General features: G+C 34.5%; 2 protein-coding genes across 5 annotated transcripts in view; both read right to left on the minus strand.

Moving 5' to 3' along the window:
• LOC132544626 (myosin light chain kinase, smooth muscle-like) overlaps positions 1-24518 on the minus strand; it is a 111247-nt gene that overhangs the window by 53258 nt on the left and 33471 nt on the right. The gene's annotated exons all lie outside the window — the stretch shown is intronic.
• Positions 16483-22083, minus strand: LOC132544684 (uncharacterized). The gene is made up of 2 exons (XM_060208311.1): positions 21672-22083; positions 16483-18701 (listed from the first exon to the last, which is right to left on the minus strand). The coding sequence occupies exons 1-2, from the start codon at positions 21784-21786 to the stop codon at positions 17362-17364; spliced, it is 1455 nt and encodes a 484-aa protein (XP_060064294.1). The 5' UTR covers positions 21787-22083; the 3' UTR covers positions 16483-17361.

The raw sequence follows: 24518 nt of genomic DNA on the forward strand, positions 1-24518 counted from the left end.
CATGTGATAGCAGTGGTCAGTTTTAAGTTCAATGAAGTACTTCTGACCTTTGAAAGTCTACATTACAGTCCATGTGTCAAAGAATTGAGCCTTAAGAGTCCATGTGTCCAAGGATTGAGCCTTAAGTGGTCATGTGGCCAACAGTTGAGCCTTAAGAGTCCATGTGTCCAAGGATTGAGCTTTAAGAGTCCATGTGTCCAACGACTGAGCCTTAAGTGGTCACATGTCCAACGACTGAGCCTTAAGTGGTCACGTGTCCAAGGATTGAGCCTTAAGTGGTCATGTGTTCAACGATTGAGCCTTAAGTGGTCATGTGTCCAACAATTGAGCCTTAAGTGGTCATGTGTCCAACAATTGCTTCAGAGTCCCTGTGATTTATGCTGTGGTAGACTCAATGAGTCTTTGTCATGGTTGGGTCTAAATTCAAAATATCCCGTTATTGAGTTACAAGAATCTGTGTCTCATTCTTATATCCTATTCATATTTCTCAATAGTAACTCTCACTGACTTTCTGAATTACAAGCCCCTGTGATGATCCAGATCAAATGTCTTTTACTGCTGTACAATTCAATACTTTGACATGGATGGTGCATACTAAAACTAACTTCAAAAATACCAGGCTTCTGTCCAATACCCCGAAGGCTTTTGTTTGTTTTTTTTTCTAGAATGCTTGATGTTTGATGGTGTTGTGTTTGTACCAGAGAGATATAAGGTCTATTATATATTTATTACTGCCAGTAGGAGCTTCAATGAAAGTAGTGTAAAATAACTACAAGACTGGAGTTTTGATAGTAGTTACACAGACTCCAATAGAGCATGATTAGCTTTGAGTGGAATTGTACCTTGGGGGAACATCAAAGGTCTGATGTAAGGAAATGGGCGGCATAGAAGAGAGAGGTATTGGATGAGAAGAATATTGGTTACTTTAAAGAGTGGTAGGGGAGGGTAAATATTAAAAAGATGGGAAGGGGAGGTTTAATATTGAAAAGATGGGTAGAAGAGGGTTAATATTAAAGGAGAGAGGTAGAAGAGGGTTAATAGTAAAGGATAGGGAAGGGCTGATATTAAAGGAGAGAGGTAGGAAAGGGTTAATAGTAAAGAAGAGGGGAGGGCTGATATTAAAGGATAGGGTAGGGTTGATATTGAGGGAGATAGGTAGAAGAGGGTTAATAGTAAAGGATAGGGGAGGGTTGATATTAAAGGATAGGGGAGGGCTGATATTGAAGGAGAGAGGTTGAAGAGGGTTAATAGTAAAGAAGAGGGGAGGGTTGATATTAAAGGATAGGGGAGGGCTGATATTGAAGGAGAGAGGTAGAAGAGGGTTAATAGTAAAGGATAGGGTAGGGCTGATATTAAAGGATAGGGTAGGGTTGATATTGAAGGAGAGAGGTAGAAGAGGGTTAATAGTAAAGAAGAGGGGGGGTTTGATAATAAAGGATTGGGGAGGGCTGATATTAAAGGATAGGGGAGGGCTGATATTGAAGGAGAGAGGTAGGGTTGATATTGAAGGAGAGAGGGGAGGGTTGATATTAAAGGATAGGGGAGGGCTGATATTGAAGGAGAGAGGCAGAAGAAGGTTAATAGTAAAGGATTGGGAGGGCTGATATTAAAGGATAGGGTAGGGTTGATATTGAAGGAGAGAGGTAGAAGAGGGTTAATAGTAAAGAAGAGGGGAGGGTTGATATTAAAGGATAGGGTAGGGCTGATATTAAAGGATAGGGGAGGATTGATATTGAAGGAGAGAGGTAGAAGAGGGTTAATAGTAAAGAAGAGGGGATGGTTGATATTAAAGGATAGGGGAGGGCTGATATTGAAGGAGAGAGGCAGAAGAGGGTTAATAGTAAAGGATTGGGTAGGGCTGATATTAAAGGATAGGGTAGGGTTGATATTGAAGGAGAGAGGTAGAAGAGGGTTAATAGTAAAGGATTGGGTAGGGTTGATATTAAAGGATAGGGTAGGGTTGATATTGAAGGAGAGAGGTAGAAGAGGGTTAATAGTAAAGGATAGGGTAGGGCTGATATTAAAGGATAGGGTAGGGTTGATATTGAAGGAGAGAGGTAGAAGAGGGTTAATAGTAAAGAAGAGGGGAGGGTTGATATTAAAGGATAGGGGAGGGTTGATATTGAAGGAGAGAGGTAGAAGAGGGTTAATAGTAAAGAAGAGGGGAGGGTTGATATTAAAGGATAGGGGAGGGCTGATATTGAAGGAGAGAGGTAGAAGAGGGTTAATAGTAAAGGATTGGGTAGGGCTGATATTAAAGGATAGGGTAGGGTTGATATTGAAGGAGAGAGGTAGAAGAGGGTTAATAGTAAAGAAGAGGGGAGGGTTGATATTAAAGGATAGGGTAGGGTTGATATTGAAGGAGAGAGGTAGAAGAGGGTTAATAGTAAAGGATTGGGTAGGGCTGATATTAAAGGATAGGGTAGGGTTGATATTGAAGGAGAGAGGTAGAAGAGGGTTAATAGTAAAGGATTGGGTAGGGCTGATATTAAAGGATAGGTTAGGGTTGATATTGAAGGAGAGAGGTAGAAAAGGGTTAATAGTAAAGGATTGGGTAGGGCTGATATTAAAGGATAGGGTAGGGTTGATATTGAAGGAGAGAGGTAGAAAAGGGTTAATAGTAAAGAAGAGGGGAGGGTTGATATTAAAGGATAGGGTAGGGTTGATATTGAAGGAGAGAGGTAGGAGACAAACAGAATGATTACCTGGTAGTAAGTATACAAATACTTAGGGTCTGATAGCAAGTCTATGGAAAAGACAGTAATGAAAAATTCGAAATTAGAGAAGACAGGCATGGATTAGAGAGGAGGGGCGGCGGAAATACTGCTTATCACAGAGAAGAGGGTACAGCTTTCATATTTTCGTAAGTTTGAAGTGTGTTTATTGCAGTATTAACTATTTGATAATCTTTAATACAATTAGATTATTGTGAAATGATTAAATACTTCACACAATGAAATCTGAAAAAAAAAAACAAATCACCACCTACAATGATAGGAAAAATCTCTAAAATTCAACATCTAATGAAACTACTGAAAGGTTGATGAGATGACCGGAGTGGAACATAAACTTGATCCTGAATGCCCTCTTACTTTGATATGAATTACAAAAACTCCGCACACAAAGTGTAACAAAAGTTATGTGAGTGCATTGTCATAAAAATGCATACAGCACCGTGGAGCAATAACGTAGAGTTTTGTGGGTGATTTATTGGGAAAGGAAAACCATATCATTACGGGTCAGTCCCTATCCAAATAAATCACAGAGCCCAAACTGGTATAAAAGAAGAGTCTATTATAAAATTGAAGGGTTGTAAAGTTTCCTGTAATTATAAAAATATCTTTAGAAATGCTGATATTGATAAAAAAAAGCTATGAAAATGTGCGGTAGTTACGTAACAAATATTGGTAAATAGAAGTTGAATGGAATGTTTTACAGAATTAAAGCATGTTTTACGTTTATATTGAAAGAGTCGATATTAAAAGAGAAAAGTAGTCGATAACACTTAAGTTTTGTTTACCCTGATATCTTTTTCTACGTACTTTGGCTAAGTATGATATAATGTATTGCCTCTTGTATAAAATGTGGACCATATATACACAGGATATCTGAATATGGACATGTAATTATGCTGTTATTAGTGTGGTAATACTGCCACATATTTATTGACATTTGTAGTCTATAATACTCATTGTGACACAATGAAGAACATTGATACTGCTGTGAAAAGAAATTTCATTAACAAAGGGCCTGTATCACGCACCTTGATATTGAAGTCAATAATACAAAAAAATGTTTTAATACATTTTTTAGAAGGAAAATGGGGGCATACTCATCAATTACACAAAATTGTTTCTTTTTTCTCCAAGTATGCTCCAGACAAAATTTTAGAATTATGCAATTGTATTGGTTATTCCCAAACCAATTATACAGGACCTGGGCAAAATATTTCTGATAATGTTCTAATGCAACAAATGAGGTAGCCCCAATTTTTGGATAGCTAATCTTAAATTTGGGTTTTCCTTACAAACCTGATGCTCCAATACAATACTAACTTACAATGTGACTTTTTAGGTATCCCACGAACACAGTTCGTGGATAGCTAATATTAAATTTGGGTTTCCTTACTAACCTGATGCTCCAATACAATACTAACTTACAATGTGATTTTTTAAGTATCCCACGAACACAGTTTTCTCACGACTTCTCGTGTATTTCAATTCTACAATTTCATAATAAAACTTTCAGACTTTTGTATTTGGTTTTCCGATTTAAATATGGACATTACATTGCATATGGTTAAGATATATTTTTGTTTTGTATTTTAAACGTGTTTACATTTGGAATTAGTTTTGATATGAACGGCACTCCTATGTCTAAATATATATGTAAATATTGACAAATGAACTGCAAATGTCACTACAACAGTAGATAGTTCATTGACCGTTTGATCCTGCCATAAATAGGGATACAATTATTCCCTGAAAGTTTTAACTTGATGGGAATGTTTTTTCAAGTTAGTTTCTTTTTGTAAAATCTGTAATATTTTCAATATAACCAATTAACAAGTGAAAAACAAAATAACAAACAAGATGCTTTATGTATGTTAATTCATCGTTATTAGGCACTTTTCTCGGCCTTAGTACAATTTTATTTTAGTTTTCTAGTTTATTTTTTTAAATAATTGGGTTTTGACATTGTCTATTTTTAATGATTAAACAAAATGTTATGGGCTGTTTGGTTCTAACGGGCTAGGATCATATATAGTCATCATCTGGGCCACCGAGTGAGGGACAGACATGATGATGCCAGAGAGGTTCCAAATTGAATGATTACCTTCACTGAAGGAACCAAGGTTGTAAGGGTACAAAAGTGCCAAACAGCTTCCAAATAATAATAAAGAAATAAGCAAACTCGGTTTGGAGTTGAGGATAGGGTGAGAAGTTTTGACCTCTGACCCTGCCCTGTCTAAATCTCTCTATATATGGGCAATGACCAGTAGACTTATTTATTTATTAAGAACACTTCTGTATAGAGGTTTCATCAATACAGGTTGGAATTCCAGTCTGTTTTATCTAATTTTTTTTACTATACAAAATAGAAACCTTGGTTTATAGGTTTAGGGGAAAAAAGGAAAAAGAAACATGGATGTGAGTTCATTTCTGGAATTTTCAAGGTATTATGTATAAGGGAGGTAAATGATGAGGTTCAATCTGGAACAAGTCCACACCCCACAACCAGCATGTTGTTCTAGACAGACAAACATACCTTAGCTGTACTATCAATAATGATAATGGAACCATTTAACATTAAATTGCCCTGATAGAGAAGTTTTTATCTTTTATTGGCATTTTCCAAATAGCTAGACATCTACTGTTGAATAACTTGACCAATTTAGACTGACCAAGAGATAAACAACTATCTTGACCAATACAAATCAACCAACAAACATGACAGCATGTTGACCTACTGAATTGCTTCTCTCACTGGTCAACCTGCATTACATAAGGTATTTATCTACTTTGACCTTTAATCTAGCAGGAATACTGACCACTGGTCAATGTTTGTCCAAGTGGTTAATATGTTTGTTCATTCTTATCTCTGGATGTCTCTGATAAAGTTAAACATGTCCTTACTACCAAGGTCACAATTTTATGAAAACATCATCCTGAAATAAATGGATCTTCCTATCTAGCTATGAAATCTTATAGTATTAGGTTATACCAAGTGAAATTTAAGGGATGGCAGGATTGATATTGACAACATGTCTCCCGTATATACTTCCTGGGGGTCTAAATAGTTGAAAATCATTCAATCTAGAACTGAAATGATGATATGGCCATTTTAGAATATTAGCATATTTCATACACTCACTTTAAGGACTAACAGACTGAACTGAGACATTCAGGAAATCATGAATTCAAAACATCCCCAAGGAAAATCAAAAACAAGAAGAAATCTTCTTTAACTTTGAAGTATTTTTATAGGAAAATGTTCTGAAAATTGAACCACAAAAACATATGTAGCAGTTTGAAACCATGTGAAGGGTGTGGGGGTAGGGGTGGGGATGGGAGTTTGTACTTATTGAATCAAAACAAAGATGGCATCAATTTCAGGTTGTTTTTTTATGTATTTGTTTATATTGAATAATAAAATAAATGAAAAGTAAATTATGTTTTACCAAAAATTCTTAATTTTTATCTAAAGCGAAAATTTAAACTGCAGTGACAAACAGTAACCATATATTAGTCAATATCTTTCCTGTCAGACAAATTACACACCAATCAGACAGAAAACTCACCGACCTGAAGCCAACATAACAAATTGTCCTAAACACTGATCTACAAAGTTTGACGTAATACCCACCCTGGCTGATCTAAGTTAAGGTACTTATCTGCAGGTTACGTCTCTTTTTTAACCCTGACAATCTTGGCTTAAACATAATCAAGCATTTTCCCTCCCACAAATTAACAGTGTTAGCAAAGCTAAAGGTTTCATCACTTAGTCATGAAAAATTTACCAATTTCACCTCTCTATCAAGATCCCTTCCATATGATCTTATTAAATAAAATATTTTCAGCTGTGGTGTAATGAAAACTTAAGAGTTGATGAGGTACATAATCATCTTCTCTAGGTATTATATATGGGGGTGTTTCTCAGGAATCATTCACCCTGAAAGGACAACTTTCCTTAAAGTTCACACTTAAATATAATCAACTGTTCATTGATCCTTAAAAAAAGTAATATAAGATGAAAAAAATTAAAATTCTTGTTTTTAAGAGGAAGTAAGAAAACTTTTCTCTCTGATCTTCCTCCTTCGTTGAGGGACCAGTGATCTCAGCCATATCCAAAGGAAACTACACTACCCTAGACAAGGATTTTCCCTTTTTACAACAGGGAAATGGAGACTCCAACTTCCTCCTGTTCGTGAATGAGGATATGCTTGAATAAGAGAGCCTTCCCTTTTATGTTGGAGTTACCCTCCGACCACACCAGCTACAATAGAGAAGGACATCCACCCCTCACACACTCACATTTCAGCCACTTGACTGACTTTTGGTAGTACAAATATAGTGGTAAATGTTGTTGATTGGTCAAAGTGGCTTACATGGATCAGGATGTAATATTTAGGGTCAAAGGTCAAAAAGATGAGCAACTGACAAATCTCAAACACAAAATATGTGGTCACCAGGCTACTACCTACACACAAACATGTACAGGAAAACCACACATGATTTCTCATCCTATAGACACACCACTCCTATTAACCTTAAGCTGATCAATACTTGACATTTTATTATCAGTGAATTACTGTTGTTTTATAACAGGACCATCATGTCACATTTTTTCGTGGCACATCCTGACTGAGAATAAAATGTAGGTATAGGAAGATATCTCTTGTAGGATAACACCTTTATGTTTTTCATTTCCTTAAACTCCAAATCACAAACTTTTCACAAAAAAAGTTTGAATGACACACTTTGGAAAGTTTTGAAAAAGGAAGTATAATTAGTATCACCATGTTCCTAGTTTCACATTCATACAATTCATTATAATTACTTTACCATAATATTCACTAAATAAACTTCCTTGATATCATCTAACATGGATGACATCATCAAATGACAGAATGGGGTTTCAAACAAGCAGTCACATTATGATGTCATAACGGAGACAAAAGATATGAAAGTTGGGTTGTTTACTGAGTCTACCACCCTATGAACTGCTATGGTCATTTAGTGATTTCTGTGGTAGCTGGTGGCTACCTCACTGAACATCATGCAGAAGATCCACCACATGCTATCCACTGTAATATGGGTAAAACAGCTTGCCCTAGAACATATCATTACAACAACAGAGGACAGTTAGTGATTTTATCTTCTTGAGAAACACAAGGTACACCAAATATGGATTGAACCTTGCATCTCTATGACGTAGAGACAAGATGACTTCAAGAACGACAATGAAATAATGATATTATTTTCCTTGCACAGAAATTTGTGTCCGTTTTATATGAGAATTCTTAAACTTGTCACAAATGTTCAATTCTAGCTTTGTAAAATGATACATTTTTAAGATAAGTGCACAGTTTCTGCCCAATATCCTTATATATCGTTTGAAAAATCTTCTTTATCTAACGAAATATCACCGGTGTTTAAAATCAGATGTAAAAGAGCCACTTAATTATCCAGAAAAATGAAGAGGTCATAAATATTTCAACTGAAAGAGATCAATATTGTGTAAATAATGAAGTGGATTGGATAAAGTGGCCCATCACTAAAACATAATTAATGATAACTCTATGCAGATTAAACGAGCTGTCTATAATTATGATTCATTTCGTAACAAGGACTTTTTTTTTGTACATGCATAACAACTCCGTCGTATGAATTCATCCATACAATACAGAAGTCTCCAAGTGTGACATGTAGCCCTCTTCCTATAAAATTTATGTTTTCATAAATATGTTGTCAAGGACACATTTAACAAACAAAATGACTTTGCAGAAACTCTGAAAATCTGTTGTAAATTTGGAGAGAGCTTGTGAATTCTTTGTAAACTAACTTAGCTACCTAACTGAATCTTTTCTATTTGCCATACCAACAGTAGTATGTTGAATGAGGTTTACCGTAAATAACCTAAAAACTGTAGATTTTTTAACAGTACACAGTTTCTTAATATCCGGTAACTTGAAGATATTCACACAGTTAAGTTTTCTTTTCTTCAAAAACAAAACAATTTGAGACCTATATTCCCTGGAGTCAAAAGGAATTGGATGATAAAGATTAGCCAGATCACAAGTTTAATCAAGAACCTTTCAAGTTTAGATAGAAGTTTTATTCAGTTGAGGTTCAATGTTATTAGTGATCCACTCAGTTCTGTCATACATTTACTTAAGCTTATTAAAAATATGGAGAGATTTTCTCAATTTAATCTTGAAATAGATGAAATGAGGAAAAAATCTGAAAGAAAAGGAATAGAAAGAAAAGTTAAAGATGTGTACAAAAATGTGAAAGAATAAGACCAGGTGTTCTGGAAGAGTAAGCATTTTTTTGCATTGATTACACATACCAGATAATGTAGGACAATGCAAGTATTCTTGCTCTCATAATAGCTTCTCAGATTGCCTATGTCACTCACAGAGAGAAATACGGTACACTTTATTATCACATTTTCCGTGTCCCCATACTCACAAACACTTGAGAACTCTTAGTGACATGGCTATGTCCGCAAACTAAGGTCACGAAAACTTAAACCTGTGCGGTTAAACCTCCATTTGATAATACTGCTTCTTTTTGTTTCGACAACATATTTTAATCGTAGGAGTGGGAAAATACCAGTTAGACACTCAGAATTCATGGATTTCAAATAAAATTACGCGTAAACAAATTTTTTGTATCTGATAAAGTTGATAATGTCCACGTAACTCAAACAATCTGAAGTTTCGGCATTTCTACACACCTTTGTCAAAGGTTTAAATCATCCACAGAATGACTGTCTTGTTATCAGTAAGATATCGAATTGTAATCAAACAGGTATGTCAAGCTTTCCGAAATAAAGTGGTGTCTCATATTCTTTCGTAGACATACCTGTGTGCTATCTATCTGAATCATGCAGATTCAGAAATTTTGTAAACAATAATGACAATGTTGGTTTTTCCTATACTAGGAATTTCAGAACAGTTGATACAGCTGTAATTTTTTTTCCATTGTGATCCAAAATCTGACAGTGTGAATTTTTTATTTCTTTGATAAGTTCACTCATCTGCACACGAAATGCTGATTAGCACATCAAGATATATAAAGAAGTACTTTATTGACAAAATATCTTGGTTTCAACTTTGTTTCATTTGATATTTCATAATATCAAAAAAGAACGAAAATATCTCAGACATAATTATGTCAATACCTGTTCTTATCAACATGTTGTCAGCACAGGTGTACAACTAACGACTTATGGCATCATCCCAAAACAAATCAAAGGTATTTCATTTAATGATTACTTACCTGTATAGGTATGTTATCTACTTTTGACCTAAATACAGCTACACTAACCTGCCGTGACCTGGTTACATATCAAAGACCTCCACTACCCTCTAATGTTTCAAGGTCTGTGTTTGTCCTTTGTCTTTAATACAATGTGTGAATTTCTTACCCAGATATTTTGTTTTGTTTTGATGGCTGTATGGAAAATCTTATATATCAAAATATAATCTTTTTCAATGGTAAATTATCTTGTGAAATAACGACACTGTATCATGGAACAATTCCTTTATCTATTCAGATCTACAATAAGATCAAATTTGATATGACATTGTGGAATAAATCTATTTTAAAAGCACCACAGTTTACCCAATAAGCATTCTGTAAAATCACAAAGAAAATATCATTTTTTAGAAAAATTTTGAAATCTTTCCAAAATATTTAGAAGACACATAATTTTTACATAAAATGGTAAATTGTGGTAAGTGAATGGCACGTCAAAACAAACAATATTGAGAGCTGGGGTGTGTAAATATTCAGGCATTTCATTAGTTAATTATGGTATTCAAGTTCAAAACATTTGGGAAATCATGTTTGTTTGTAAACAATATCACGGATAAACAAATTATGTATATATATTATCTTTAAGTATAACAAAATGTTAAAACATGCCAAGTATTTTTTTTATTGTGGTGTACATAACAGAGTTCATAATCACCAGTTATATGAACATGTAACTTTTGTCCATGTGTCTTTGTGACGAATGTTATTTTAAACTCCTGACCTCTACAACTAATAGCCATCAATCTTATATTCAGAGATCTTTCAACGAAGTTGTGTTCTATTTTCTGAGCCCATGGCCTACGTAACCCCTTCAAACAAAGGGGAAATAACTCCACATGGATGCACTTTACTATAAACCTGGAGATAGGCCAGTGGTTTGCTGCCAAAATTTCACAGTTGATAGAAATGTTCACAAATCATATCGTAACATTATCTCAAAGTCAGTGATTATGTTTTGTTTTAGATGTGTGTATATCATTGGTTTGCGGTTAACATTTAAAGCTGAATGCGTAATTGTCTTTATCCTAAGTGTATAGTAATTAGCATATTAATTTTGCTCTGATCACGACTTCAAAATTCATAATTGACATTTCTCATGTATATAACTGATGCAGCTTTTATTTATTTTATTAAATATCTCATCACATTCAAAATGTTACTAGAATGAAGGTAAAATCACAATTTTTTTTTTCTCATCTATAATTTAGGGTAAACCATTCAAACAAATTACAGTAGGTTTTCGATGTAAATTTGTTTTTCCGCTGTATCATAGCTGATTATTCCCTCTCGAAATAAGATGAAGGACTCCCAGTAGGACACTATCCAGAGTCTTGATAATGACTACAAAAATAACAGCAATGGTCAGTCCAGATCTGAGAGTCTTGATACACACAAACCACAACAGGTAGGGAGTATAGAACCACACACCTCAGATCTTCACCTGAGTAATACAAACCACAACAGGTAGGGAGTATAGAACCACACACCTCAGATCTTCACCTGGGTAACACAAACCACAACAGGTAGGGAGTATAGAACCACACACCTCAGATCTTCACCTGAGTAACACAAACCACAACAGGTAGGGAGTATAGAACCACACACCTCAGATCTTCACCTGAGTAACACAAACCACAACAGGTAGGGAGTATAGAACTACACACCTCAGATCTTCACCTGAGTAACACAAACCACAACAGGTAGGGAGTATAGAACCACACACCTCAGATCTTCACCTGAGTAACACAGACCACAACAGTTAGGAGTATAGAACCACACACCTGACATCTTCACCTGAGTAACACAAACCACAACAGGTAGGGAGTATAGAACCACACACCTCAGATCTTCACCTGGGTAACACAAACCACAACAGGTAGGGAGTATAGAACCACACACCTCAAATCTTCACCTGGGTAACACAAACCACAACAGGTAGGGTGTATAGAACCACACACCTGACATCTTCACCTGGGTAACACAAACCACAACAGGTAGGGAGTATAGAACTTCACACCTGACATCTTCACCTGAGTAACACAAACCACAACAGTTAGGGAGTATAGAACCACACACCTGACATCTTCACCTGAGTAACACAAACCACAACAGGTAGGGAGTATAGAACCACACACCTCAGATCTTCTCATGAATTTCAGTGATCCAGTTGTCTACAAACTAAGCTATTTAAGATGAATAAATGTAACATTCGCAATCATATCTGTTACAATCGTGATAAATACATTTTTACAAGGACTAAAGGTTCCTTATTTTCCTTTCATATAAAATCAATGATGAGAACTTTTAAAGAACCATGTTATCTTGTCAATGTCTAGTTGTTAACGTTGTTAATGGAAATAATTTGACCATAATCAAATTAATTCCTCAATATAATTCTACTTGAAATTATCAGAGTTATGGGACTTTAGTGGCCTTTGGGCTTTTAATCCGACATAAAATAATGACAGGTCCACAGAAACCCTTGGGGACTGATTATTATCAGATGTTGTTAGTCTGAAACAGTAGGAGCCCTTTACAATAGAAATGGATTCATCAATACCTTAGATTGGATATCTCAGACATTTATATCGAGTTTCAGCCATTAGTGAAATATTTTATTTCATCAGGGGAGACCATCTGCTGGGTTGTTACAGACTGACCACTCTGATAACAGATTTAGGCCTCATCTGAAAAGTTTTCACTGATTATCATTACAAAATATGGAACATGAAAATGTCAACATTCCAGATAATTTAACTTCATTCAAGATTTTGAAAGAAAAATGTGTTTACTGTGTAATTTTCACACAAAAACTAAACCATTTCAGGATGTGTGCTTTTAATTAAACAGATATAAATATGCAGAGATTTTCAAGTGACTTTTTAGCTGTAACTATGAAAACCTCAACAGAAGTCAATAATTTCTTATAAAGATTGAGTGCTAAGTGAAGATAACACCAAAATTCGTGTAATTATTTTTCATTGTATGGCCCACATAAGGCCAAAGCTGTCGTGTTTACATCCACGATAAACAACATCATGAAAGATATATTGAGGTACAAAGGTAAATCTGTGATAACTAAATATTTTGTCGGGCGAACAAACATTCCGCACCATGTTAAACTGACACTGAGATTTTCAGGTTGATCACACAAACAAAGAGCATCACTATGTTCCATTTCTCGTTAACACACCTGTCCCGGACCATTCAGCAGGTGGTCTGACAGACAGGTTACAGAATATAATTACCCATGACCCACACGTCCATTACCTGTCTATGTAGGTAATTTAATATAATTGGCTACTTATAATCTGATATGAAAAATCTCTTTGTTTACATTTGAAGATGCAGATAGTGTGCATTTCATGTTAATTCTCCTTCAACCTAACCAAACCCATTTTTATACAAATTGGTATTGTGATGTAACAAGTATTTTTAAATATTGTATAAAGTGATACCTGTATTTGGTTTGGGTCCAAAATTAGTATTAAAGAGAGAAGTATTGATTTTTAAAAAAAAATATATTGACATAATGAAATGACAGAAGAGGCACTATTTGAACATTATAACCCTAAAATAGAATATTGCGGACAAAAATAGGTTAGATTCTATTAGTATGCTAAAGAGATGGACACAACTCTCTCAACCTCCAGCAAGGAAATCATTAATTGTTCTATATATATCAATGAACCTTTGTTCTGTTAAAACCCAAGGATGCCTCGATAGGATTTTCCAGACAAATGGCATCAGCTGTTTTAGATCAATAAGGAGGAAACTTATTGTTTACCAAGTATTTTGGCTAAAGTACATTCTGATTAAAAAGGGCGTTCAACTTGTACAGTTCTTGAACCCAGATAAGGAATTTTCTGGAATAAAATATTATTTCTCTCTGACATATATAATTGACATTAAACATTAGACACTGAAAATTAAACATCTTAAACAAAGAAAAGGGCAATATTAAGAGTTCAATATTTGATCAAGACTTCACAATATTTTTGTATAGGTTTTTGTTGTCATATTAGCTTTAAAAGTCCAAACTTCAACAAAAAAAATATAAACACACTTACTTGTATGTTTTTATCTCTTTGAGAATCACTTTTTAATCATCAAAATAATACGACTTTTATTGAAATTCTTTTCCTTTTGAATATTTGAAGAAATATCTGTCATTGATTTCAAAATAAAAACTAACAGTACTTTGAACCTAAGACAAGCCCTTTAAAAAGATATGAAAGTATTTTGTTCTTTGTTCAACAGTCATCAAGGGTTATATATTGAACTGGTAAGACCAAAGGTCTATATTTTTTATTGATTCTTTTTGTAAAATCACTGGCTAAATAGAAAATTGTTTTATTTAACCAGATTACAAACTTCCGGAGAACTTGTCCCTTCAGGGTTGATAGTGGGTGGGTGACCACTTTGATCTCTTTAGATGTTAATCTTCACAAGGCAGATAAATCATACCACCAGTCCATTACTACAGACAAACCGTTGAATCCACCCATATGTTTTAATGATTATCAAAAAAACTTCCTCAACAGCTTTTCAAATGAATATATTAGTTCTAAAACCAGTTTTGGAGATTTCCACTTGAAGAACTTGGTCAGTGCTCTGAGATATATCACTGGACATGACTAAAAAGCAGTCAGACAACTTATATGGCCAACTGGAGCTGAAGTGGTCACAGAATGACCATGCTGAGAGTGGCTAGACAACTCATGTACTATCTCTATTTACATCTGTGCTTTATAGAGATCAAAGTCAGAAGCCTGCAAGGGTATATCTGGCCTGCTCACTGACCAAACCTTGTTTTACATCATCAAATAATCTATTTACCCCCCTCTGGTCAGTTATGGCCATTATATTGATATATTACAAGACATTCTTCAATTTCCGTCATTTTTCTAGTTACTTACATGTATATGTCTCATTCATAAATTGTTTATTGGTTCAAAATTCAAATAGTTTCAACAGAATATGAAGGTGTCAGTAAAAACAGGTCTACAACCACACTTGAGAATTTTTCTGATGCTTGAAGCAATGACTGAATTAAGCGATGGGAAATTCCAAAAAGTCATTGTATACAAGTTGGTAACACTTTTTCACTATTAGAGATGGTTTTTGATCAGATTTGACAGGTATCCACCACCATCAAACCATGACAGAATATTAACAAATACCTTACATCATTTCTTTTATTATCCACCACCAGCTGTTTCAACCATTAACATCCTGATAACTGTCAGTTTCCTTTCAAAATTTTCCTACTGATTTTTCTGACAAAGACTAAATACCTAACGTTGAGTCAAGATTGGTCCAGCACCATGCCTGATTTCAACTACCTCACACAGCCAAACATAACATGTACAGTTGTGTACTTTTGTAATATTTTGCAGTTTATGGTTGTCCTAGTTCAGGCATTAATAGAGATTAAATTTTGCATAAGTCTGTACATTGGTATCCATGGAAACAGGTATATAAAATGTAGATTTCCTTATATTTTGAATAATGTTGGATTTGTACTAATTTCTGGCTATTCTGTATTATTGTGAATTAAGTGAAATCAAAATCCCCATCAATATTACAAACAACACAGTATATAGAAGAAGGGACTTTGAACACCCTTAAATCCCAATAAGCATGCCAGTTATACCTATATAGATTTATCTCCTTATCTCCTATAATCCACTTTTGTCAAAAACTGACTGGAAAATAACAACAGAGATTATTATAGGTGTTTTCAACAATCACCCAGGCAATCAGAAATTCTGACAGAAGTCAAGTACTGGTGATAAATGATCAGGATCCCTGTCTTAACGAGATAACAGAAAACACAGGTGTCAGATAGGAGAGAGTTTTTCACTTGTCACATACACACTCCTGAAGTTCAATCATCTATCTATGGATGAAATCAAACAAATAGTTTTTTACCTGTTTGTGGCGACCCCGGGGGTCAGGATAGGTACGAGATATTCCTGACACCATGCTTCCCTATTGTATACCTTTCACAATGACAGAATCCTAATCAATTACCCATATTGACACAGTCTCCAGGCTCATGTTCTAATACAGAATGATCTACTGACACAGCCTTCTAGAACGTAAAGCAAGCAAGTAAAACCGCAATAAAAAATCATTGAAATCTAAATTCTTGTTTTACCTCCTTTCAGGAATTTAAAGAATTTTGCATGTGGACTGACATACACACAGAGAGAAAAAATGTCAGTTTTTTTTCTCTTTATTGCAGTATTTGGTATCTGAAGAAAATAGGCCAATCAAAGTGATAACTGTACTACAGGAATCAAATCATCTCTAAAATGGAGGAAATGAAATCTCTTTTTCATGCTCTTTCAATCGAAGAAAGTTTAAAGATTTGAATTTTTCACGCGTCCAAAGCGATTATCGGTTATATAAAACAACACATAAAGTGGGATCGTATTTTAGTTTCTGTATTTGTCATAACAATACATAGAGAGGACATATACATACAAATATGACAATGGAGAAGAACACATTTTGTAGAATAAAGCGATTAGATGAAAGCACAAGAGTCACACAAATTTGTTTTAATGTTTCAATGAGATTATCAACAATTTGAATATCAATTGTGTGAATGTCTTGATCTCACAAAATTGTGGTAATTATAATTACTTAATTCCTAGAAATAATTTTTTGCCTTATTTTCTAATATTTTTCTCATTTCCTCTAATTCGTAAGCTGCTTAGACCCATAAATAAAGTGTCATTTATCTGCTGAGGCAATCTTCAATAAATAGTAAAACACTACCGAGCAACTTTAAGGCACACACTTATCCGATAAAATTATTAATTTCAGAATGTTTAATTAGCGTTCTCAATTACTTCTACTTATCGACAACATAAAAAGTTAAATTCCTTATTTTGAAGACTAAAAGATAGAGATAACACCTGCATTTTTCCTGGATAGAGATTAATTAAGTATTCACATCTTAAAGTTGAGACATGGTAAAAATGTAAAAAAAAAAATAAAATTCAATAATGTATAAGTCATTTAAAAACTGTATCAATTTTTTCTATTTTGAAGTAGAAACATTTATATCACAAATCTGAATGGTTCATCATTATCCACCAATCAAAGCTTTCATTAGATGTATTTTCGTTGGTTTGCGATTGGCTAACTTCTCTCCAATCCACATTCAGATATCACATGCACTCCATATTTGGTCTGTACTGTTAAGTAAAGCACTAAATTCTATCCATGGCAATGACAATGGCACTTCATTAGGTTTGGTAAGTTTAAATATAAATTGTTTCCATGGAAACAAAATACATGGTCATACAGCAGATACTAAATCCATAGCCTCATCATCTTCTTCGATAACACAACACTGTCTATCCTTCGGATCGAAAGAATAATTCCCATTACTGTCTGAACTTAAATTTTTTATCACAATATCGTCATCATTAAGCATTCCTCGAAAAGAACTAAAGTTTTTGTTGTTATGGTAACTGTTCTGTCCTTTCCAAACAGGAGTATCATTCTGACAGTTGTAAGGTTTCATACTTCTCTCTGTAGAGGGAGGAGAGCACCAGGCAATTTTTGTATCATCTGAATATGGTGCAGACATTATGTCTTGTGAATGACAGTTATCTCCCCCTGATGAACCCCATCGATTCAGGCCAAGGTCCCACGGATCCTCCTCTTGTGTCTTTGCTTTCCATTGATTGTCATTATTCGACAATTGCCACTGTTGAGAATTACTTGCACAGGTTGATGATGAATTCCATTGAGAGTTATCTCCCTTGTCTTTATTGTTGTCAGACAATGTCCATGGACCTGTTAATTTCCAATCAGATTCACCCATATTTAGCTGACAAGTAAGAAAATCATCTTCCTCTGGAATAGTGTAATTATCCATTACATCTGCTTCTTCTGGTATAGAGGTCATTGAAGACGCTGAAGTCGATTGGTTACAAGATTCGTCTTCTGTTGTAGTAGAAGTTGACATATTTGAGAAACGTTTCAGTCTTAAAGAACCAGACGCACTTTCATCGTCTCCAGTGGGAGCAGACGAATCCCCTGTGGCAATGGAAGATTCCTCTAATGATCGACGTGATTCACGAAAACTATTGACACTGTCCCGCCTTGACCCAGGGAACACAGCAGAGACAGACCGCCTCTGAACAGGAAGTGAGCCTCGCAGACTGCTGTTCCGCTTGAGTGGAATTGTTCCTATATGATTCTCAAACTTACTCTCCTCTGTACGTTTCAGTAATGTTGCAACGCCACCATCCACTTTTATGTGGTGACTGTGTCTACGCACAATTTTTTGTGGTTTCGTAAATACTTTGTCTGTTTGTTGTGAACACTCACTTATGTCTCTTGTACGAACCACAGGCGATACATGACCAGGGCGACTTCGTCCATACAAATTTTCAGCCCTCACTCGAAATCGGTATTCAGTGTCAGGTGCTAGATTTTTCACATCATAGCTTGTCCCTTGGCAAGAATTTGTTACAACCTTCCAACGATGCTCAAACACATTGTACACTTCAATTTGATAAGCCAGTATTGATTTAGGTGGAAACCCTTTGGGAGCCGACCAGCTGAGCGTAAGACAATTATGAGAAATGTTCTTCACAAAAGGAACACCATCTGGTGCAGACGGCTTGCCTGAAAAACAAAGAAACATTCAATTATTATTCAGACTGTATAGAGTTTATATAAAGATCAAGATGGCACAATAAACTTCTTTCTAATAATATCGGTCCTTACGATACAATCATCAGTGAAAACAATATGATGGGGAGACTTCTATTTTTAAATGGTCAGGGTCATGTGATCAACATTCCTGTCATTGAGACTCTTGTACCGTTTTCGCAGAATCCTATTCCTATTTTTTTTCCCCCCAAAAAATTAAATTGAAAAATTAGGAGTAATTGTTTAATTCTGAAGCTTTGAACAATTGAATAGACTACCATTTTGTTTCTTCAATGTTTGAAAGAAGTATGAATTACAATGATAACTGCTTCTCCAAAATTGCATTGGGTATTTAATACAAGATAAGACTGTTACTATGGTAACTACTTAACATTGACACAAATGGTCAACACTGATTGGCCTTAAGTACAAATACTATCATCTGCTCTTTTGGTTTTATCTTTCCTTTGTCAAAAATGACAAAGTTAATTTTTGGCCAAAAATGGACTTTTAAGAGTTGATAGAAATACAAGAATCTGAAACATTCTGACACAGACAATCTACCTGAATAAACGGCACCAGCAAAGTAATCTCTCACCTAAATGATAATTCAAATTTTATTCATCGAGTTTTTTTTTTTTTTTAAGAGAGTTGAGACAAATTAACATATCAATAATGTGTGTGATGTCTGTACATTTATCATAGATCACGTTGAACAAATGGAAACTTTGTCACGGGGAATGTTAATGGTTGAAATGTTAAAAGTTCTAAAGAAACTCAATCCACCCTGAATGTTTATCATGTTACCCTATCGTGTATGTTTTTACCTATTCTGATGCATTGCAAACTATCAATGTCACGATCTACATAAATAAATAAAAATTTATGTAAAAACTTTCCAAAGGAAAAGTGTTACTCATCTATCAATATCACTCACTGACAGGTAACACTGTATTAGTTTCACATATATAATTACAAATTGTATCGTTTTCCAGTCAGCTCTCAGCATATTCTAGATCTGATTGGAAAAAAAATTTTGTTTCCTTATTTTCTACTGAAAATTCTTGATTATTTTAGTCACCAAAAAATCTCTTTTAAAAAGGTCAAGTACCTGGCATTATATTTAAAGTTTCAAAGTTTTTTCATAGAAATAAGGATCACATATTACATAGATCTGGGAAACAAATTTCCAGTGCTATGAACAGACACTTTTTTCCTATCTTTTACAAAGAAAACAAAGATGATGTTTTGTTTTATCTTGAAATTCAATTCATCAATATTTATCACAGCCGAGACAGAAATGAGAAACAATATAATTAGCTTGGCCTTAAACCTGAATTTATGCTAAAAATCAACTATTTGATATCCAACATCTGTGGTATAATAGGAAATTGGAGAGCCTCTAATCAAATTATGTAAATAAATAAGAATTCTAATTTGCTGAATTAAAACCACACTAATATTTATATAGAGAAAATATGATATCTTCTTACTCGTCCATTCTCTGTATAAATAAAAAAACATCGGGCTATACACACTAGTCCCAGCTTAGTCGTGCTATCAAACATTGATTATTGATTTGAATGACAAAAGGTGTCTTTCTAAGCTAATATTTTACCATCACAGTCAGTCAGATGTCTGGTAGAAAATGGTAGGGTTGTAAGGGGAAATAACTCTACTATATCCTAACACTACACTGTATTATTAAAACACATTCTATTTTGAACTCTTACCAATACATAGTTACCCCATTTATAGATTTAAATCAAAATTTTAAAGTTATTTTAGAATCGTTCTCTTTAAACTTAAGTAGAAATATTTCTGTTTGTCTCATCTTCATATTGTGTATTATAAACCATACCGTGCATATTTCTGATTAACTTGTGATAGAGTGTGTAAATATTTGGCAGGTAAGAATAAAGGATCTGTGCTGGTGTTATGGTTAAGTACAAGTCATTACAGGTAATTGCTTCAGATCTCACAGAAGGGCTACTTATTCACTCAAAATCTTTGATGGTTTGTTTTAAACAGAAGAACCATTTGCAGTTTTCTCTGAAGTCTTTCTGTGTGTTCATTCTTTACAAGAAAAAAGGCAGAATTCTTTGATCACTACAAAAAGAAAAAATGATTAAATGTTAAGCTATTAGCTAATTATCTCTATTTTTAATTTAAGGTGCGTTCTGACATAACAGACAAATGTACACCTGCTTGTTGTTAGCTGAGGGTCACACAAACATAGTGGTAGCTGATGCAAGGTATTATCGTCAAGACAACCAGAAATATACCCAAGCATTGCCTTATTAATGATCACCTGTATTTGAGTTTTGTAATTGCGTCTTCATTCTAGAACAATTTACATTGAATCTGTCACAAAAAATCTTCACCCCATTTTTGAGTAACTACTGTCTGTTTAAGTTGATGATCAATGAAATAAGTTCACATAAAGTTGAAGTCAATATTTTTGTTGTCAATGAATCTCATAAACAATGTCTGTCACGTATGTAGTTAACATAACAAGCATTCATCACATGCCACATCAATCATAATTGATCATTAACTGATAATTCATATTTCCACAAATAGGCTTAATGTCATATCAAAAAGTTTTCAGTCATATTCTACCACAACCAAATGTCAGATAAAATGAATTAAACTTTCTTTAAAATCTTAAATCATCCTAACTGTAATTTGAAAATTGAAATGTCAGATTTTGTTTATAAATGTTTATTTACTTATCCAAATTTTGTTTCTTTAACTTTTCATTTGTTTGTCTTTCAGAAACTAGACGTAGTTTATTACGTCATCCTATTATTCATAAGCATTGTAATAGCTTTATTGCGATAATGGGTACAAATTACCATGTTAATCATAAGTATTGGTTTTGGCAATTGTGTACACAATGAAATGTCTGTCACATTGAAATTGTTCATTAGCAATACATACCTTCCTGATAGCAGACTCCATGATACTCCAATCTCGTGCTGGCATCACCACGCTGGATAAAAACTCTCGGATCCGAAGATGACCGATCATGAATTTGAGAATTGTTGGCACCCATTGTTAAATCCTTTTAAATTATCACAAGAAACAGCGAAACTCTCATTCACAGCGTAACAGCGTATCCTAATGATTCTTGAACTAACTGATTCACAATTTAAACATTTTCAATATAAAGATCCAAAAATTCCAGTCCGAGTTTTTTTTCCTTAACGTATTTTCCCAAACTGAAAGTATTAAGTAATCCACAGCTACTGTCAACTTGGGAAGTTATCAAATTGACCGTTATTGTCCATATTGAGGCTATTTCCTGACTGAGTTGTGTACATGTGTGTGGGTCTGTCTGTACTGATAGCAAGCCCGTGTTTAGGCCTGTGTATATAGCCTCTGTTGGTAGCGCTCGTTCAACCACGACCAGCTGAGCTGCGCTCACTAAAGCTCTACAACACTATACCCACTGCAAACAGTCAAAGGAAGATGTTCTTTGTGCTACAATCATGGAAAACTTCAATAAAATGATTGAAATTCTTCATCAAATGAAAATTTGTTTAACTACACTACCGAAGAGATGGATTTTCATGCGTTCGGCATTTAGTAGTACGCGTAGTAATAAAACCAGCTCTACAGTGCTACCTGTAATCAGTCACGTCACCTTTAACAAGCTTAGTACTGTATATACAGAGGGCTTTGTCACTACACATCAGTTGTAAAATCTAATAGATATTAACATGTAGTTTCTAGATATATATCCACATTTAAAACGTCTCACATGTTTACAAAATCTATGAGTCACTGGACAGTTTGCCTTTACCCAGTAATATAGAACACGTGGAACTTCGGTGTAACATCCGGTGAATGTTCGCCCAATTAAAATTTGGAGCCATCATTCAAATGCTCACGAGACGAACCATGTGTATACATGTATCTGCCCCTGGGTAGGGGAAACATATGGGCAAAGTGACAGTTCCCTAATTGGAAAAGTTCTTTGAGGGCACTGAGAAAAAAGGCAAACAAATTACAAGTGAGGGCCATTACGTCTAAACAAGTTTTTTTGGTGTTCCAGTAAATAACATTTTAAATTTGTAATTAGCAGAGTTTGTCTCTTCAGGAAGTCGTCTCTCCCTTGTTTGTAAGACCCCAAAAAACATACTAAATCTATTTTGCTTTTCTGAATAATTCTAGACAGCCTTAAAAGTTGTAGCATCATTGAAAAAAAAAATAAAGGCTCATAAAATGTATAACTTTTTTTTCAAAAACATCCACTTGATATATTTTAAATTTCAGTCCTTCCCATTACCGGAAAAGTGTTGTTTTATCCGATTTCTGGTTCTTAATTTTACACTGAACACACGATTTATTCTAAAAACAAGGTTTATTATGTTTCCAGGAATTAAATGGGACACTGGCCTTTATTCCACTTGTACGTCACTCTTCCTTGAGAAGATGATGAAATGCAGGCCCCTCCCTGGTGTGTGTATATTTACCACAGCTGCAGTGACGAACTGTTTTGGTTAGTGATTCTACACAGTATTAACAACTCTGACATTGCCTGGTTACATATTAGCCAAATTAGCAGCTACGACGATAAACCAACAAATCCATTACTTCTGTTAGTCATGTACCTTTTAATCACAAAGAGTACCAAAACCTCGCCTGCTGGTCATAATGGGACAGACTTAACCCTTTCTGTAAATATGAAAAGAAGGACACCAGTCCTGCCCTTAAAAACCCGGTCCACACTCACCCTCTTTCAATCTGTACCAGTTCTCTATCAAGCCCAGTATTAGGTCATTACAGCTGATCAATATGGCCATTAGCTTTAGTTGAACATATTTATATAATTAATTAGCAGGTAATTAGTGTGTAATTATAATCACAGGGACCAGACGTATGTTACACTGCAAATATTCCGCAACGAGGTGGGGAAGGTTTAGGATACACATAAGGTAATTAACATACCACTACATAATAAAATGAATTCACGCCTGGTCCAGGACTAGTAATACAATACTTTGTTAGCAGGGGGTACCTAATACATGTGTAATTAGTTTGTCTCAAGTATATATGAATACCTGCCAATTTAGAGGTGTTAATTACAGATATTTCATACCCTTCATTTTGTATAACAATGTAACAAATATATATTCTATAAGGAGTTCAATTTCATATAAAAAAAACTGGCATTTTATTTAAATTCAAATCTCTTATCTGGAAAAAAGAAAAGAAATTTAATAATTATTAAGCTATTTTCCAATAGACACCTATAAACATTAGTAACAAATGAAGACAAAAATAAGGTGGAAATTTGTTTCATTTTCCTGGGCAGAACATTTAAGATGGCTGTATGAATCTGTATCATCTGATTAAACAGAAACCTGGCTAAACCTTTCTACATTTATACCATGTCAATAATGTTTGATTGAATGAGAACATTTCTTGATGGATCTATCTGTCTTAATCAGAATTGTGTCAAACTTTGAAACATGAAATTTAGTATTGATGGAAATACATTTGACATTGTATTACAGCTACATGTTAGCACCACAGGTATGTTTCTACATTAATTTTTTTCGTTAAACCCTCACAGGGCCCCAAGAGACAAATTCCGTTGATCAGTTAGTCATATATATATAGAAATATGTTGCAATCTTTGTGGTCAGTGTATCAACACAACCATGTTTTGATTCTGTTTAGGATTACTGAATGACTCATATTAAATCATTTACCTGTTGACGGGTTTCGTCATACCGGTAACGGAAACCATCAACTACCGGTATCTCAAATAATTAGCAC

This window comes from Ylistrum balloti, unplaced genomic scaffold (genome assembly GCF_031769215.1).
Source record: "Ylistrum balloti isolate Yb309-2 unplaced genomic scaffold, AGI_CSIRO_Ybal_v1 Utg369590, whole genome shotgun sequence".
In the NCBI taxonomy this organism is placed as follows: domain Eukaryota; kingdom Metazoa; phylum Mollusca; class Bivalvia; order Pectinida; family Pectinidae; genus Ylistrum; species Ylistrum balloti.

Excerpts from the sequence above, each read along its gene's own strand:
- LOC132544684 (XM_060208311.1), bottom strand. The coding sequence starts at position 21,786 with ATGGGTGCCAACAATTCTCAAATTCATGATCGGTCATCTTCGGATCCG. Across the intron at positions 18,702-21,671 it reads TGGAGTCTGCTATCAGGAAG|GCAAGCCGTCTGCACCAGAT; the intron begins GTATGTATTGCT and ends TTTGTTTTTCAG.